This window comes from Rhamphochromis longiceps, linkage group LG22 (genome assembly GCF_057381845.1).
Source record: "Rhamphochromis longiceps isolate RC_006_pf linkage group LG22, R_longiceps_female_GT1.1, whole genome shotgun sequence".
NCBI classification, from domain to species: Eukaryota; Metazoa; Chordata; class Actinopteri; order Cichliformes; family Cichlidae; genus Rhamphochromis; species Rhamphochromis longiceps.
Window position 1 is genome coordinate 37213243 of NC_140577.1, and position 15469 is coordinate 37228711.

Here is a 15469-nt window from a genome sequence, read left to right on the forward strand (position 1 = left end):
CCCAAGTCCTCATCGACGGGCGCCAGAAGGGCAGCCTAAAAGGGCAAAGGTCAAATGTTAGCAAACAGCAACCGATTCTGAAGAAATGTGCTGTGTGAGGTGGACACGTGGATATTCAGAAGTACTGTAACCGAGTCTCCCACAGAGACCTGATCCAGACTACAGCTCACAAACACAGCTCCTCTACTAACACCTCACTGCAGCTGCACGCTGCTGATCCTGTCTGTGATTAGAAATGATTTCAATAAAGTAAAACAGAGGCTCGTTTTCTATGAGCGTAAACAGGGATCTCTGTTTCAGTCTCAGTGTAACAAACATGTTTACCGAATAAGTCTTTCAGTAAATATGTTTTTGTTAATTCAGTAAAATCTGCAAAGATGACTTGTACTGTTGGCAGCAACAAACAGAGACAGAGTGTGGGACAGACAGGAAGTCAGGACACGTCTATGTGCTTCACAGTGGGACTAGAACATGAACATTTCTACACACACCACAGGCAGCAACTGTGCAAACCTCCACGTCACCAAAAACACCCTGCAGGTCCCATCAGAGCAACGGCAGAGAAAACAGATGAAACATCTGTTAGAGAGAAAAACGCTTCGCTGCTTTCTTACCTGTATGACACTAAAAGGGTTTTGTTTTTTTAATAATAAAGGCTTCATGTTTTACAGTTAAAGCTCATGCAAACATGCAGGCTTATTTGTCTGATCAATGCAAAAGTTCAAACATGTCTCTTTCAAGCCTCATTATCAGCTGAGATCATAGTAAAGACACAGACAGGATCCTGATCCATCTGTTCTTTATATAATTACTGTTTTTACTGTAATGTACAGTGGGGCAAAAAAGTATTTAGTCAGCCAACGATTGTGCAAGTTCCCCCACCTAAAATGATGACAGAGGTCAGTAATTTGCACCAGAGGTACACTTCAACTGTGAGAGACAGAATGTGAAAAAAAAATCCATGAATCCACATGGTAGGATTTGTAAAGAATTTATTCGTAAATCAGGGTGGAAAATAAGTATTTGGTCAATAACAAAATACAACTCAATACTTTGTAACATAACCTTTGTTGGCAATAACAGAGGTCAAACGTTTACTATAGGTCTTTACCAGGTTTGCACACACAGTAGCTGGTATTTTGGCCCATTCCTCCATGCAGATCTTCTCGAGAGCAGTGATGTTTTGGGGCTGTCGCCGAGCAACACGGACTTTCAACTCCCGCCACAGATTTTCTATGGGGTTGAGGTCTGGAGACTGGCTAGGCCACTCCAGGACTTTCAAATGCTTCTTACGGAGCCACTCCTTTGTTGCCCGGGCGGTGTGTTTTGGATCATTGTCATGTTGGAAGACCCAGCCTCGTTTCATCTTCAAAGTTCTCACTGATGGAAGGAGGTTTTGGCTCAAAATCTCACGATACATGGCCCCATTCATTCTGTCCTTAACACGGATCAGTCGTCCTGTCCCCTTGGCAGAAAAACAGCCCCATAGCATGATGTTCCCACCCCCATGCTTCACAGTAGGTATGGTGTTCTTGGGATGCAACTCAGTATTCTTCTTCCTCCAAACACGACGAGTTGAGTTTATACCAAAAAGTTCTACTTTGGTTTCATCTGACCACATGACATTCTCCCAATCCTCTGCTGTATCATCCATGTGCTCTCTGGCAAACTTCAGACGGGCCTGGACATGCACTGGCTTCAGCAGCGGTACACGTCTGGCACTGCGGGATTTGATTCCCTGCCGTTGTAGTGTGTTACTGATGGTGACCTTTGTTACTTTGGTCCCAGCTCTCTGCAGGTCATTCACCAGGTCCCCCCGTGTGGTTCTGGGATCTTTGCTCACCGTTCTCATGATCATTTTGACCCCACGGGATGAGATCTTGCGTGGAGCCCCAGATCGAGGGAGATTATCAGTGGTCTTGTATGTCTTCCATTTTCTGATGATTGCTCCCACAGTTGATTTTTTCACACCAAGCTGCTTGCCTATTGTAGATTCACTCTTCCCAGTCTGGTGCAGGTCTACAATACTTTTCCTGGTGTCCTTCGAAAGCTCTTTGGTCTTGGCCATGGCGGAGTTTGGAGTCTGACTGTTTGAGGCTGTGGACAGGTGTCTTTTATACAGATGATGAGTTCAAACAGGTGCCATTCATACAGGTAACGAGTGGGGGACAGAAAAGCGTCTTACAGAAGACGTTACAGGTCTGTGATAGCCAGAGATTTTCCATGTTTGAGGTGACCAAATACTTATTTGCCACCCTGATTTACCAATAAATTCTTTACAAATCCTACCATGTGGATTCATGGATTTTCTTTTTCACATTCTGTCTCTCACAGTTGAAGTGTACCTCTGGTGCAAATTACTGACCTCAGTCATCATTTTAGGTGGGGGAACTTGCACAATCGGTGGCTGACTAAATACTTTTTTGCCCCACTGTAGAATATCATGGACATAATACACAGACTGCAGCCTAAATACTGCTAAAAACAGCCCTTTTTATTTTTAAGGTTTTACGTATTAACCTTTTATTATAAGAGTCACCTGATCCTTAGCAGGTGTGTATACAGAAATACACCAGGTCATTATTTAAGCAAAGCGAAGCCAAACTGCTCCTGTGTGACAGATGAAGTCCACCTTTAAACAGCATTTAGATGCTGCTAATGAAACTCGATTAGTGGCAGCACTGGTCTGTGGGCTGGGGACACTGGTGCCACCAGTACAGCGCGCACTTTTCACAGCGCCATCATGTGGATCAAACTGTATTCTGGGTCAAACCTGATGTTTTATCATTTACACTGAACAAAAATATAAACGCAACACTTTTGTTTTTGCTCCTGTTTTCCATGAGCTCAACTCAAAGATATGAAACATTTTCTACAAACACAAAAGACCCGACACTCGCAAGCAATGTTCCCTCTAAGCTGCGCGCGTGCACAATTGCGCACTGCTGGCACAATTGCGCACTGCTGGCACGGTCTCTGCACAGAAAATCTGCGTTGCGCACAAAAAAAAAAAAAAAAAGAAAAATCACCTGAATTGAAATTAAAATGAAAACTTTAACGATTCTGTTTTGCAGTGTTAGTCAGTGACTGGCTGCTCCCGTATGGGATCAGAACGAGGCCACCTTATCCCGTAGTCCAGCCAATCACGCGATTCACATTCGTATATACGCAGCTGATCAACGTGGCTGACAGGCTATGACAGCGTCCTTATGTGCGACACCGGTGTTTTAGCAAAGCGGCTGATGTGGAGTGAAGCCACGTTAATGACAACGTGTACAACCATTGGAGATGTGAGCAGGACAGACGGAACAACTGACGGACAAAGTGTGGACTTTATACCAGTTTTTGAATTGTGTTGATCGGCCACGTAAAACCAGAGTTATGATAAAATATCTGCAATGTTTGGTTTTCTTCCTGAATACTGTCGTTGTTTATATTTACTGCAGGAAGAAACGGTAAAAACGCCGTTTTATAAGGAAAACGCTCGAAAGCCTGTGAGCAAAAACAACACCAAAACAAACCCCCACCAGCCTTTCCTATTGGTGGAAAAATGCACCATGTCGACCAATCAAAAAATGATATGGCAACATGACATTTAGTTGTTTAGGAAGGGGGAAGTTTTAGGAGTGACGGCGTGTTTGAGATGCGATTGCCAAGTTTAGCACAAATCTTGTGTAGTTAGAGTGTAGTTAGTGTGTAGTTAAGAGTGTAGTTAGTGTGTAGTGTAGTCAATAGTTTTGTTGTGTGTGTCAGAACAATGGTTTACAGGTGTTGCAGCAGTGACACATCTGCTGCTGTCAGGCCTGCAGGTATCAGGCTGTTGTTCTCCTTCATCTCATAGTGGACAGAAATTATTTTTTGCAGCGGCACAAATAATTTGTGTGGCATCAGATTTGATGCAGAACAGCTGATTGTTCTGCAAATAGTTTGAAATGTTTATTTAAAAAACACCTCGGCTGCATTTTTAGGTAAACAGCTGCAAAAAACTCTGTTTGCAAAACTCAGTTACTTTTTTGAAGAAGTCTTGTTGTGTAAAAGTATTCTTGGATGCTGGTGTGACCACAGTGCACTCGTCTGCTGTTGCTCACAGTGGTCCAAGGGACGCTCAGGGAGTTTGTGTGTTCAGACACGTGAAACATTACAGGGAACATTGCTCGCAAACACTGCTCACAAATCTGTCTAAATGTGTGTTAGTGAGAACTTCTCGTTAGCTGAGATAATCCATCCCACCTCACAGGTGTGGCATGTCAAGGTGCTGATTAGACAGCATGAATATTGCACAGGTGTGTCTGAGACTGCCCACAATAAAAGGCCACTCTGAAATATGCCGTACATGTGTAGCACAATGACACACATGTCGCAAAACCAGTCAGGATCCGGTTCAGCTCATGGAAACAAAAGTGTTGTGTTTATATTTGTGTTCAGTGTAACAAATACTGAGACGTGTAATAATGTCGTGTGTTGTTCATCTGAGGACGCTGCAAAGAACCAGATTATTTTTATTATCCTGTTTGTCTGTTATGTGAACCTTTAGAGGATGTACCTTATAATGACTGAGTGTGTTTATCGCACTATGTTAAATGTAACTGTGAGCGACACGAGGCTTACTGCTCATGGTTACCTCATCAGTGGTGAAGTCAGCCAGCTTGATGCAAGAAACAGGAAGAAGGATGAAAGAGCAACACACAGATGAAAAACAAAAACAGACTTTCTAATCGACAGAGCTGAAATCTGAACATGTCACCAGCTGCAGGAGGCAACGCTCTGAACCACGTCGTTCCTCCTCCAGATGGAGCTTTCACTGCCTATAGTCTCTTGACATACAATGGTTGGATTCTCCTATGATACTGTATCAGCTGAGCCTCAAATTCTTATGATCTCGAGCTTCAGTCTCAGTGAATCCTTAGTTGGCTCAGATGCATCATCTGGTGTTTGAGTGTAACAAGGTGGTTGTAACACAAAAGGAGTGTAAACAGGTGAGTGTGGTTTGTAGTGTAAACTAAAGCAGCGTGTCTAACCAACCACATCTCCATCGCTCCACAGCTGCTGAGGGAGCTACAACCCTCATTCAGCCTTTCACAGACATACAGCAATGAACTGTATGAACAATAAACTTTATTCATACACACAAATCCCTTTAGGGTTGTGTCAGCGAGGGCAAACGTGCCGCATCAAATACATGGAGCTACAAGCTGTGGTGACCCACTGTCAGTAAGGGAGCTTTATTACACACACACAGCATCACAACAACAGTTACCTCAAGCTGCTTCTATGTTATAAGGCAAAGACCCTGCAGTTACACAGGAAACATTAGGTGACCGTCTGTGAGCGACAGTGGGAACCAAAGCCTCTAACATCCATCGATAGATGAGGGGCAGACGGACTGAATGCAGAGAGGTGTACTAACACATGTTGAGTGAAGAAGAAACACCCAGTGCATTATGGGGAACTTAGACCTATAACTTAGACCTGTGCGCCTTAGCATATGCTACTTCCGGCGCATAGCGCTTAGTTTCCGGTGTGATATTCGCTCCTTGTTCAAGGTCGGGTTTTTCAACCAAATGGACGAATCAAGTGGCGATTTACATTTCTCGAGATGTCGAATGTATCTGTAGATGATGTTGATCGACTTGTCGATATTTTTTCCCCCCGCGCCTCAGAGAGAGACAGGATTCAAATTTTATACTTCTCAGTATTTGTATACAGCGCTCCCTCGTTTATGGCGGGAGTTACGTTCTAAAAATAACCTGCGATTGGTGAAATCTGAAGTAGCCAACTTTATTTTTTACAATTATTATAGATGTGTTAAGGTAAAACCCGTCACTACACACTTTATACACTCAGACCGACATGAACATTTTCACACGTTTCTCTCCTGTTTAAGCTCTCAAAGTTCAAACCTTCGTAGACAAATAAGTCCAGTATTACAGAAACCAAAGATCAAACCGTGTTTTCAGGTCCAGCACATGAGAACAGAGCAGCTGAGAGATAATTCAACATCAATGAATCATTAATGAATCAATGAATAAGCGATTCTGTACTGTACAGGAGAGACGGCACGGAGGAGATCAACAATAGTCTGCAGCCAATCAGGACGCAGAACACAAAGCGCTGTGATTCATCCGTGAAGCGCACACCTCTCCAACGTGCCAGACGCCATCGAATGTGAGCATTTGCCCACACAAGTCTGTTACGGCGACGAGCTGGAGTCAGGTCAAGACCCCGATGAGGACGACGGGCATGCAGTTGAGCGTCCCTGAGACGGTTTCTGACAGTTTGTGCAGAAATTGTTTGGTTGTGCAAACCAATTGTTCCAGCAGCTGTCTGGGTGGCTGGTCTCAGACGATCTTGGAGGTGAACCTGCTGGATGTGGAGGTCCTGGGCTGGTGTGGTTACACGAGGTCTGCGGTTGTGAGGCCGGTTGGATGTGCTGCCATATTCTCTGAAACGCCTGTGGAGACGGCTTATGGTTGAGAAATGAACATTCAATGCACGGGCGACAGATCTGGTTGACATTCCTGCTGTCAGCATGCCAATTGCACGCTCCCTCATTGCTTGTGGCATCTGTGGCATTTTGCTGTGAGACAAAACTGCACATTCCAGGGTGGCCTTTTGTTGTGGGCAGTCTGAGGTACACCTGTGCACTACTCATGATGTCAGATCAGCATCCTGATGTGGCACACCTGTGAGGTGGGATGGATTATCTCAATATAGCAGATGTGCCCACTACCACACATTTGGACTGATTTGTGACCACTGTTTGGGAGGGATGGTTATATTGTGTATCTGGAATGAATTTTAGGTCTCTACGTCCATCCCATGGGGAATGGGAGCAGTAACAAAGGTGTTGCGTTTATATTTCTGTTGAGTGTATGTAAGCTCTGCTCCAGTGTAATGCATAGGTACAACAATATGCTTTATCTTTAATATAGTTTGGTCACAAAAGACCAAAACTGAACTCTTTGAAGGCTGTAAACACACCATGTTTGGGTGGCTTCACCCCAAAAACACCACAGCAACACTGAAGTCTGGAGGCGGGAGCATCATGGGGGGGGGGGGCTGTTTATTCAGCGTACAGCACTGAGACATTAAACATAACTCCAGGAAGGATGAATGGAGACATTGTTGATTAGAATCTGCTGCCATCTACCAGGATGATGAAGATGAAACAAGGATGGATGTTTCAGCAAGACCATGATCACAAACACAGCCAATGGAAACGGTTGGTTTCAGAGAAATCAAGTAAAGCTGCTGGAACGGCCCAGCCAATCACCTGAGCTGAATCTGTGGGAAGGATCCACGGAGCATTCGGGATTTATAGACTGTTTGTGTGGTGAGTGGGTCAAAGTCATGAGCAATGATGGGACTGGTTTCTCCATACAGACGCTGCCATGAACTGTCATCACCAACATTTGTATAAAGTAATAAATAAATGTCCCTGTGTCACTTTGTATTATTACACAACTTCATCTGTGGTTTGATTCCTTTGCACGTCTGGATTGGAAGTGTTGTTACCGACATCTGGTGATAATTTCACATCAAAGCACCTTTAGAAATATATTTACTTAGAGAACAGCCCGCAGCCCACCGTAGTAATAGTTGAACAGACACACACACAGAGCCAGACGGTAGGTCAGACTGTCACTGGGGGCCGACTTCAGCTGGTGGAAAAGGTTCTACAACGAGGGAAAAGACCATGAAATCAATAAAAATCCTGACAAAGTACTGACAGCACTGAGCCTGTCTTCACTCTGAAACTTATATTGGACCTGACCTGAGTGTAACCTTGAGTGTGCGAGTGGTGAAGAGGCAAACATACATAATCAGAGGTTTTCTCTTGCTCCGATGTCCCACTGGAGTTGGACAGCTGAGTGTTATTCTTACAGTCAGACTTCTCCACAGCAGCATCTGGAAACAGAGACACAAACACAAATAAATAAGTCTGTCATTTAGAAACTCTGTTGTTTTCTAGATGTTAGAAGAATTAAACAAGTGCAGCTCACGTAGTCATCACTTCATGATAAAACACAGGATGCTGATCGCTCAGTGGCAAAAGCAGGATGTGACCAGAAGTAGACAATAAAAATAAGAACGCTGCCTGATATCCTGTTTAAGATGACGCTCTTGTGCTTTACTGAGCTGCTGTCAGATGGGATCAATATCTGTGGCCAGCACTCTAAGACATAAATGCAATTACGGCTGTAGTTTTAAGATTCAAGGCTGTCTTAGCTCGAGCTCGAGCTGCTGAGTGTGACGGGCTCAACAGTAACCAGGAAGGAAAAACTGTTTGTGAAAAGAAGCAGAGGAGCCACATCAGTACGAGTCAAACTACCACACGCTCCGAGGTCTCTGCTGCTCTGAATATCACGCTCACCGTCTCCTAACACGGGATCCACACCTCTTCTGTCAGAATCAGTTTCCTCATAAAATGAGCTAAAACCATTAAAACTCAGTCAAGTATTAGTCAACTCCGACTAGTTAATGCCTTTTAAACAGGTTATATGATTAACTCTTACCAGAAGGACAGAATTGAGTATCTCGGTGTTAAGGGGCGACTCATCGATGCGTCGATGGCGGCGAATGTGCTTCCGGGCACTGTGCACCATGTTGGAGACAGACAGTTTGGAAATGGGCACAGTTGCTGCTGGCTCGGTCAGCTTGGACAAAGCAGAGCTGATATCACTGTTTTCTACAGACGACAAACACATCCAAGAGTTTCTGTTCAATTGCTGAGGCCCGGGTCAGCACAGATGCCCAGATCTCCCAGTAAGCTACGCACGTTTCCAGAATGCAGTATGGTCACTCAACAAGTAAAGCCAGGAACCTGACCTTTGCCCTCATCTTCAGCGTATCCTCTTCCAGGAATCTCCTCTGTACACTCAGTCCTACAGCAGAGTTTAAAGAGCTCTGTCACAGCCTCACCTACAGGGAACACAAACAGTTACTGACCTGATATTTTCTTATTCAAACTTTTCATGAAGCACACGCTTCAGCACAGCGAAGCAGGACAACATCTGTGTAACATTTTCTAAATCATGGACGTGGCAACAAAAGAAAAGTCCACTTTACATCACATGTAAAGTGCTTGGGGCTGTCATGAGAGGCGGGGCACACCCTGGACAGGTCGCCAGTCTGCCGCAGGGCAAACACAGAGACAGACATTCACACCGTGGGAAATTTAGGGCCCCAATGAACCTGTCCCCACTAACTGCATGTCTTTGGACTGTGGGAGGAAGTAGGAGGCCCACACATAGAACAATGAGGAAAAAAAGACACTTTATTTGTCCTTTACTATGTTCTTTCTATCGGTAGCTTGATTACATCCGTCTTATCTGCTGCGTATCATTTGATGCATGAATTTTAGCTTAGAAATAGTTTCCTCTGTGCTGTTTGGACAAAAAACAAAGCCATAAAAAGTCTTCACACATCACACAACAATGTGTATGTTTGTAATGGATCCAAGTGTATTAGCAACCAGAAAAATACAACATTAAGGTCAGTGCACTTAATGCACTGACCTTAATGTTGTATGTAGCGGTGTGTTTGAAATCTGTACTGACTAGTAAAACCTCTGTGGTCTGCCCCAAAGCATCATGGTCTCTGTCCCCGAGTGTCCCACTGATCAGCTTAACTTACCCAGTAAACACTGAGGATTTTCAGCCGTCCTGACTCGAACTGACCAGTGAGGAGCTTGAAGAGGGTCGAGGTCACTGTTGGGTGATAACCAGAGTAAACAGTAGAGGAGAGTTTCTGATACACTTTTAGTTAAAGGGTTTTTATAAGTAATGAGTCATGTTTGATTACATGTGACGTAGTCCTTCACCAGTAATCAAGATAATTACACATGTAAGCATTTCCTTATGTCACACTCAGTTTGTCCCTTCATGCTTGTTAGACCTGTGCCAGCTCTGTTTGGGCCTTACAATCAAACCCATGTACGTTTACCCTTTTAATAAACTGCTCCACCCATTTCCTACTTTACGAGTGAAATATGAAGCAATGCAGTGTGTACACGGATGCAACACTCAGTGCTCAGCGCAGCGTTTTGTGTGCTATAGTGCAAGTGAACAGCTCACTCCCATCAAAGCTTTTCCATTGGATCGTTAACACAAACACCAAATGTCAGGAGGACATGCGCCTCAAACTGGAGTTGTCTTTCTAGCCCGGGTACCTCATCACTCAGTGTGGTGCACTTTAGCCCACGCTAGCATCAGCTGTGGTCACTGGCTGATTAGTGCTGGTTTCTATGGGCTCAGATTGTGGTCATTTGTACTTGTAAATCAAATGTGTAGTTGTGAGCTTTGTAACCTTGTAAGCCAGAATATCTGAAGATTTCATGTTTGTGCATCTACAGATGAGAATTTGTGTGTTTGTAAAAAATATTTACACGAGTTACAATTTTTTTTTTGTTAAGGTCGTCTTACAGACACAAAGCAACAAACTGTGTGTAAAACTCTGCGCTCAGGTCCCCTGGCAGTGTGTGAGTTTGAACTCACAAGTACAAAATATTTATGACCACAATTTGAGCCCATCGGTTTCCTCGTGGCTCAGCTGGTGACACAGTTGCAGTGAGGCTGAGTGTTGCGAGGTAACAAAACGAACTAGCTGGTATATTGCAGCTGCTCTTAGTACAGTACACCAGAACACTGCACACACAGCCTTACCTGTACACGTCATTATCCACAACTATGCCTTCAATAAGATGAGGCCAGGTTGTTGCGAGATGAAGTTCACTACAAAAGTGAAAAACAGAAACACAGTAACAGCAAACAAAGTAAGTCTTCCTCAGACCCACAGATAAGGATGATGATGAAGAGGCTCCAAGACCACGTGATAAGCAACAAAGCCGTCACACCGACTGCTCAGTGTGCAGAAAACATGTGACTGTAATTTTTAGAAAGTATCATCAGTTTTTACCTTATTGGCTCCTCACAGGCACCGAATGGAAACTTCCCAAACTCCACCCCCCCCACCTCGCCACCAAGGAGCGCATCAAAATCTGCCAGAAAAAACACAAAAAACTGAATAATCATCCAAACAGCAAAGCAGGCAGTCTGTCACCAGAGCCCACCCAGGGCTTCCTCACAGTCAGGGAGTTCAGTAACACAACCAACCTCTGTTTGTGAGCACACACACACACACACACACACACACACGTAAAACATATTGAACGCATCACCAATTGTCTACATATATTTCTAAAGGTGATGTTCACATGAAATTCTCACTAGATGTTGGTAACAACCCATCCAATCCACACATGCAGAGAAACAACTTTAAACTATACAAACTTTAAATCAAACAATATAACAAATAAACTCGATGTATTGTGAGTCTTTCTACGTACGATGGTGAAAATTCAAAATCCTGCTCCTCACATACAAGGTCTTAAATAAGGCTTTGCCAACTCCAGGCCTCGAGGGCTGGTGTCCTGCAGGTTTTAGATCTCACCCTGGGTCTACACACCTGAATCAAAGGATTAGTTCATTACCAGGCCTCTGGAGAACTTCAAGACATGTTGAGGAGGTGATTTAGCCATTTAAATCATCTGTGTTGGATCAAGGACACATCTAAAGCCTGCAGGACACCGGCCCTCGAGGCCTGGAGTTCGATGCCTGCCTAAATAATCAGGCCCCATCTTATCTTAATGACCTTGTAGTACCATATCACCCTATTAGAGCACTTCGCTCTCACACTGCAGGCCTACTTGTTGTTCCTAGAGTATTTAAAAGTAGAATGGGAGGCAGAGCCTTCAGTTTTCAGGCCCCTCTTCTGTGGAACCAGCTTCCAGTTTGGATTCAGGAGACAGACACTATCTCTACTTTCAAGATTAGGCTTCAAACTTTCCTATTTGCTAAAGCATATAGTTAGGGCTGGACCAGGTGACCCTGAATCCTCCCTTAGTTATGCTGCAATAGACGCAGGCTGCCGGGGGATTCCCATGATGCATTGAGTGTTTCTTCTTCACTCACTATGTGTTAACAGACCTCTCTGCATTGAATCACATCTGTTATTAATCTCTGTCTCTCTTCCACAGCATGTCTTTATCCTGTCTTCCTTCTCTCACCCCAACCAATCACAGCAGATGGCTCCGCCCCTCCCTGAGCCTGGTTCTGCTGGAGGTTTCTTCCTGTTTAAAGGGAGTTTTTCCTTCCCACTGTCCCCAAAGTGCTTGCTCATAGGGGGTCATATGATTGTTGGGTTTTTCTCTGTATCTATTATTGTACGATCTACTGTGCAATATAAAGCACCTTGAGGCGACTGTTGTTGTGATTTGGTGCTGTATAAATAAAACTGAACTGAACTGAACAGGTAAAAATATGGCGACATCAGGAGTTTCAGACGGTGAGAGAATGAATCTCGCTGCAAAAGAAATGATGTTTTAAACCCTGCATGTCAACGTCTCCCTGCACACCAAGCAAACATTAAATAAACTGTTTTATAGTCACTGTCTCGACTTGTTTCTGTAATTTGATGTCATCCATTTTTTTTATTTTGCCATTTTTATAAGAACAACAGAGCAGCTTTTTCATTTCAGTCGTTTTATTTTGACTCATGATTTTTTTCTTGACGTCGTTTTTTGTTGCTGTGATCTTTTGATGTTAAAGTCTAGTGTTGACCACAGAAAGAGACTTACTGTGATTATACTGTAATCTGTGAAAATCCTCTGTGTGCAGCTGATGGTTAAAAGAAAACATTTCAGTTCATTCAGATCATTTTTATGTTGACAATAGAAAACCATCCTGAATGGTCGGTTTGAATAAGTGCAAATTTAGATCCTATATGGTTGAAAATAACTTAAACATATCGTGATTTATTTCGTGTTTTGTGATATAGCAAAAAAATATTGTGATATTACATTTTCCTCATATCACCCAGCGCCACCATAGATGTCCATACATGACGTCTAACAATGAAGAATGACACGGGGGAAATGTATTGGACAGAAAGAAAGGTGCAAAAAGACACATTTATGAGTAATTACAGAGCAATCCTGCCACTTAGTGCAAATTAATATCAGCCGGTTCAGTCCCAACTATGGCCTCATTAGCCAGGTTTAGGGTTAGGGTTAGGACGTTGGTTACGGCCCCGTCCCCCCTGGGGGGGACCGAGGAATGCGCGGTCCTTCCCTCCTGGGCCCCTCCCTCCCCGGTCCCAAGAAGACCAGTCCTGGTCTCGAGATTGGGGTCGATAAGTATCGGGCCGCATACGGGAGCGACCCCTCCTCCCATAGCGGACCTGCTGCCACCCTTCATCAGCCATGATGGAGGGCTAAGTAAATTTTTTTCAATATTTTTTTGTTGTTTTTTGTGTTTTTTACTTTTTTTTATTTTTTTATTTTTTATAAAAAACCAAAAAAAAGAAAATAAAAATCAAAAAAGAGAATAAAACTCTTAAAAACTAAAAATGCCCTGAAAAGGGTTCAAAAAAAATTAATCGTGTGCCACTGTGGCGACGTTTCGACCAAATGTGGTCTTCTTCAGGCCTGGGCACACTCAAAACTAACTAAAAGAAGTCTGCTGCAGAAAGAGCGACTGTCTTCGTCGAAGGGCAGCGAAAGAATGAGCCTGGCCTGCAGGCTCACCCCTTAAATAAGCTCTGGCTCCGCCTCAACGGCTTCTGAAGTTTCAACAAAAAGAAAAAGAAAAAGAAAAAGAAAACCCCACAGTTCAAATGAATTTAAACGTTTTTAAACCCTTTAATGAATTAAAACTACACCATATGAACTGACATGAACTGAATGGTGTGTATATACATAAAATAAAAGTACTATTTACAGAAAAGTTTTTAAACTCAATATTTACACATCCATGACAAGTATTTATTTATTTATTTTTTTGTTTTTTATTTTTTATTTTTTTACATATTTTTTTACATATTTTTAACAAGTATTTAACAAAATAGTGGGGATGGGGGAAAGGGGAAGGGGATGGGACTAGGGTTAGGAATAGGAGTAGGAGTAGGGAAGGGGATTAGGGTTAGGATATAGGACAGGGGTTGGGACGATAGGTTAGGGTTAGGGCTAGGAGTGGGAGGTTAGGGTTAGGGGGTTAGGGTTAGGTATTAGGAGATTGTGTCTTTGTTGTCTCCACTTGAAGCTAGGTTGCACGGTCCTAGCGGCCGACTGGACCCTCAATCTCCTTGTGATCTTGTAGTGTTGCATAAGTGCTTGTCCTCTCCAATATATAATCCCTGTTGATTATGCTTATCCAGGGAAATGGCTAAAAGTGCTCAGGTCTTGATAAAAAATAGGCTAAATTAAAAACTAACATGTGAACAGACCCTCCCACACCTCCATAGGGGAAATCTCACCCATTTATATAAAAAATTAATTTAATTTTTGGAATTAGTAAATATAATAGTACATGCAGCTGTTGTGAAAACCAGCAAACACAATCAATTATTTTTCAAAACTTTTATTTACACATCCTGTTAGTACATTTTTTGGAGGCTAAGGAAGATCTGCTGACATATCAGTATATTTCTTAATCCCCTTGTTTGGGTTGGATCTACTATAAAACATAAATAATTACTAAAACATAAATAATAATACCTAAAAAACCTAAAAGCACAACCTATTCCCCCTCTCACAATGTTAAAATTTGCATAAATAAGCTAAACATAACATTTACCCAGGGAATTATAATAAAAACCGAGGCCATTCCACTGACCGCCAGGCTATCCAAAGTGGATTTAAAAGACCAGCTCAATGAAGCTAACAAATACTAAAAACCCACAGGATGACATTTATATTAAAATTCTCTTCATCCTGGGTGGTCCTAAGGTCAGCAAATTTTTCATCCTTAAAAGTATCCAGCCCGCTCCCAAGTGCATCCATTTTAACTAATCTATGCCTCCACATGATTATGTGATATGATTTTTTTCATTGGCAGCAGTGTTACTTTAAACTACGCCGCCTCAAATCAAGCCTCACTTTTTACTGATATATTAAAATGAATGGGGATCTGTGCAGTCACATGAAGTATTTACTCCTATGTGGACCGCATTGGCCCAATTTGGGACATTTCTCATCATCTCCCCAATGTACTGCCTGTTTCGGCTGTAGCTATATATCCTGTCATGTGGAGTGGATGTCCCTGTCGAGCCAGGCCAGATAAAAAGAAAAAAGTTAAAAGAGACCAATAAGACCAAAAAATCACTTCAATAAAGCGATCTATTTAAAACACAATCCACTTAATCCCACCCTCGTTATTTTCCTTCCCTCCCTCCTCCCCAAACCATAAAAATTAAAACAACACCTGACCATATTCATACTGTGCGTTAAATGTTTAAGAACCTTCTTGGCTTAAAATTAATCCTAGAACGTCAAAACGCATGTCCCTATCTCCCCCAGGCCTCACCTCCCCTCCCAGACCAGCCTTTGAGCTTCCTCCTAAAACCCTCATCATTCTGGATTCCAAGATAAAAAGTCTTACCGGGGAACTCACCTGCCTTTACATCTGCGGTT

At 43.0% G+C, this 15469-nt stretch overlaps 1 protein-coding gene across 1 annotated transcript; it reads right to left on the minus strand.

The window, feature by feature from the left end:
• Positions 1 to 6854: 6854 nt before the first annotated feature.
• Positions 6855 to 13263, minus strand: LOC146644488 (rab3 GTPase-activating protein catalytic subunit-like). The gene is made up of 8 exons (XM_085395434.1): positions 13212 to 13263; positions 10918 to 10999; positions 10665 to 10733; positions 9637 to 9710; positions 8830 to 8922; positions 8517 to 8689; positions 7820 to 7908; positions 6855 to 7676 (listed from the first exon to the last, which is right to left on the minus strand). The coding sequence occupies exons 1-8, from the start codon at positions 13261 to 13263 to the stop codon at positions 7658 to 7660; spliced, it is 651 nt and encodes a 216-aa protein (XP_085251560.1). The 3' UTR covers positions 6855 to 7657.
• Positions 13264 to 15469: the final 2206 nt, after the last annotated feature.

Bases quoted from the DNA above. Each gene is read 5' to 3' on its own strand.
- LOC146644488 (XM_085395434.1), bottom strand. From the start codon at position 13,263: ATGGCTGATGAAGGGTGGCAGCAGGTCCGCTATGGGAGGAGGGGTCGC. The intron at 8,923-9,636 runs GTAAGTTAAGCT...TGTTCCCTGTAG, and splicing joins AAATCCTCAGTGTTTACTGG to GTGAGGCTGTGACAGAGCTC. The intron at 8,690-8,829 runs GTCAGGTTCCTG...TGTCGTCTGTAG, and splicing joins CGCTGAAGATGAGGGCAAAG to AAAACAGTGATATCAGCTCT.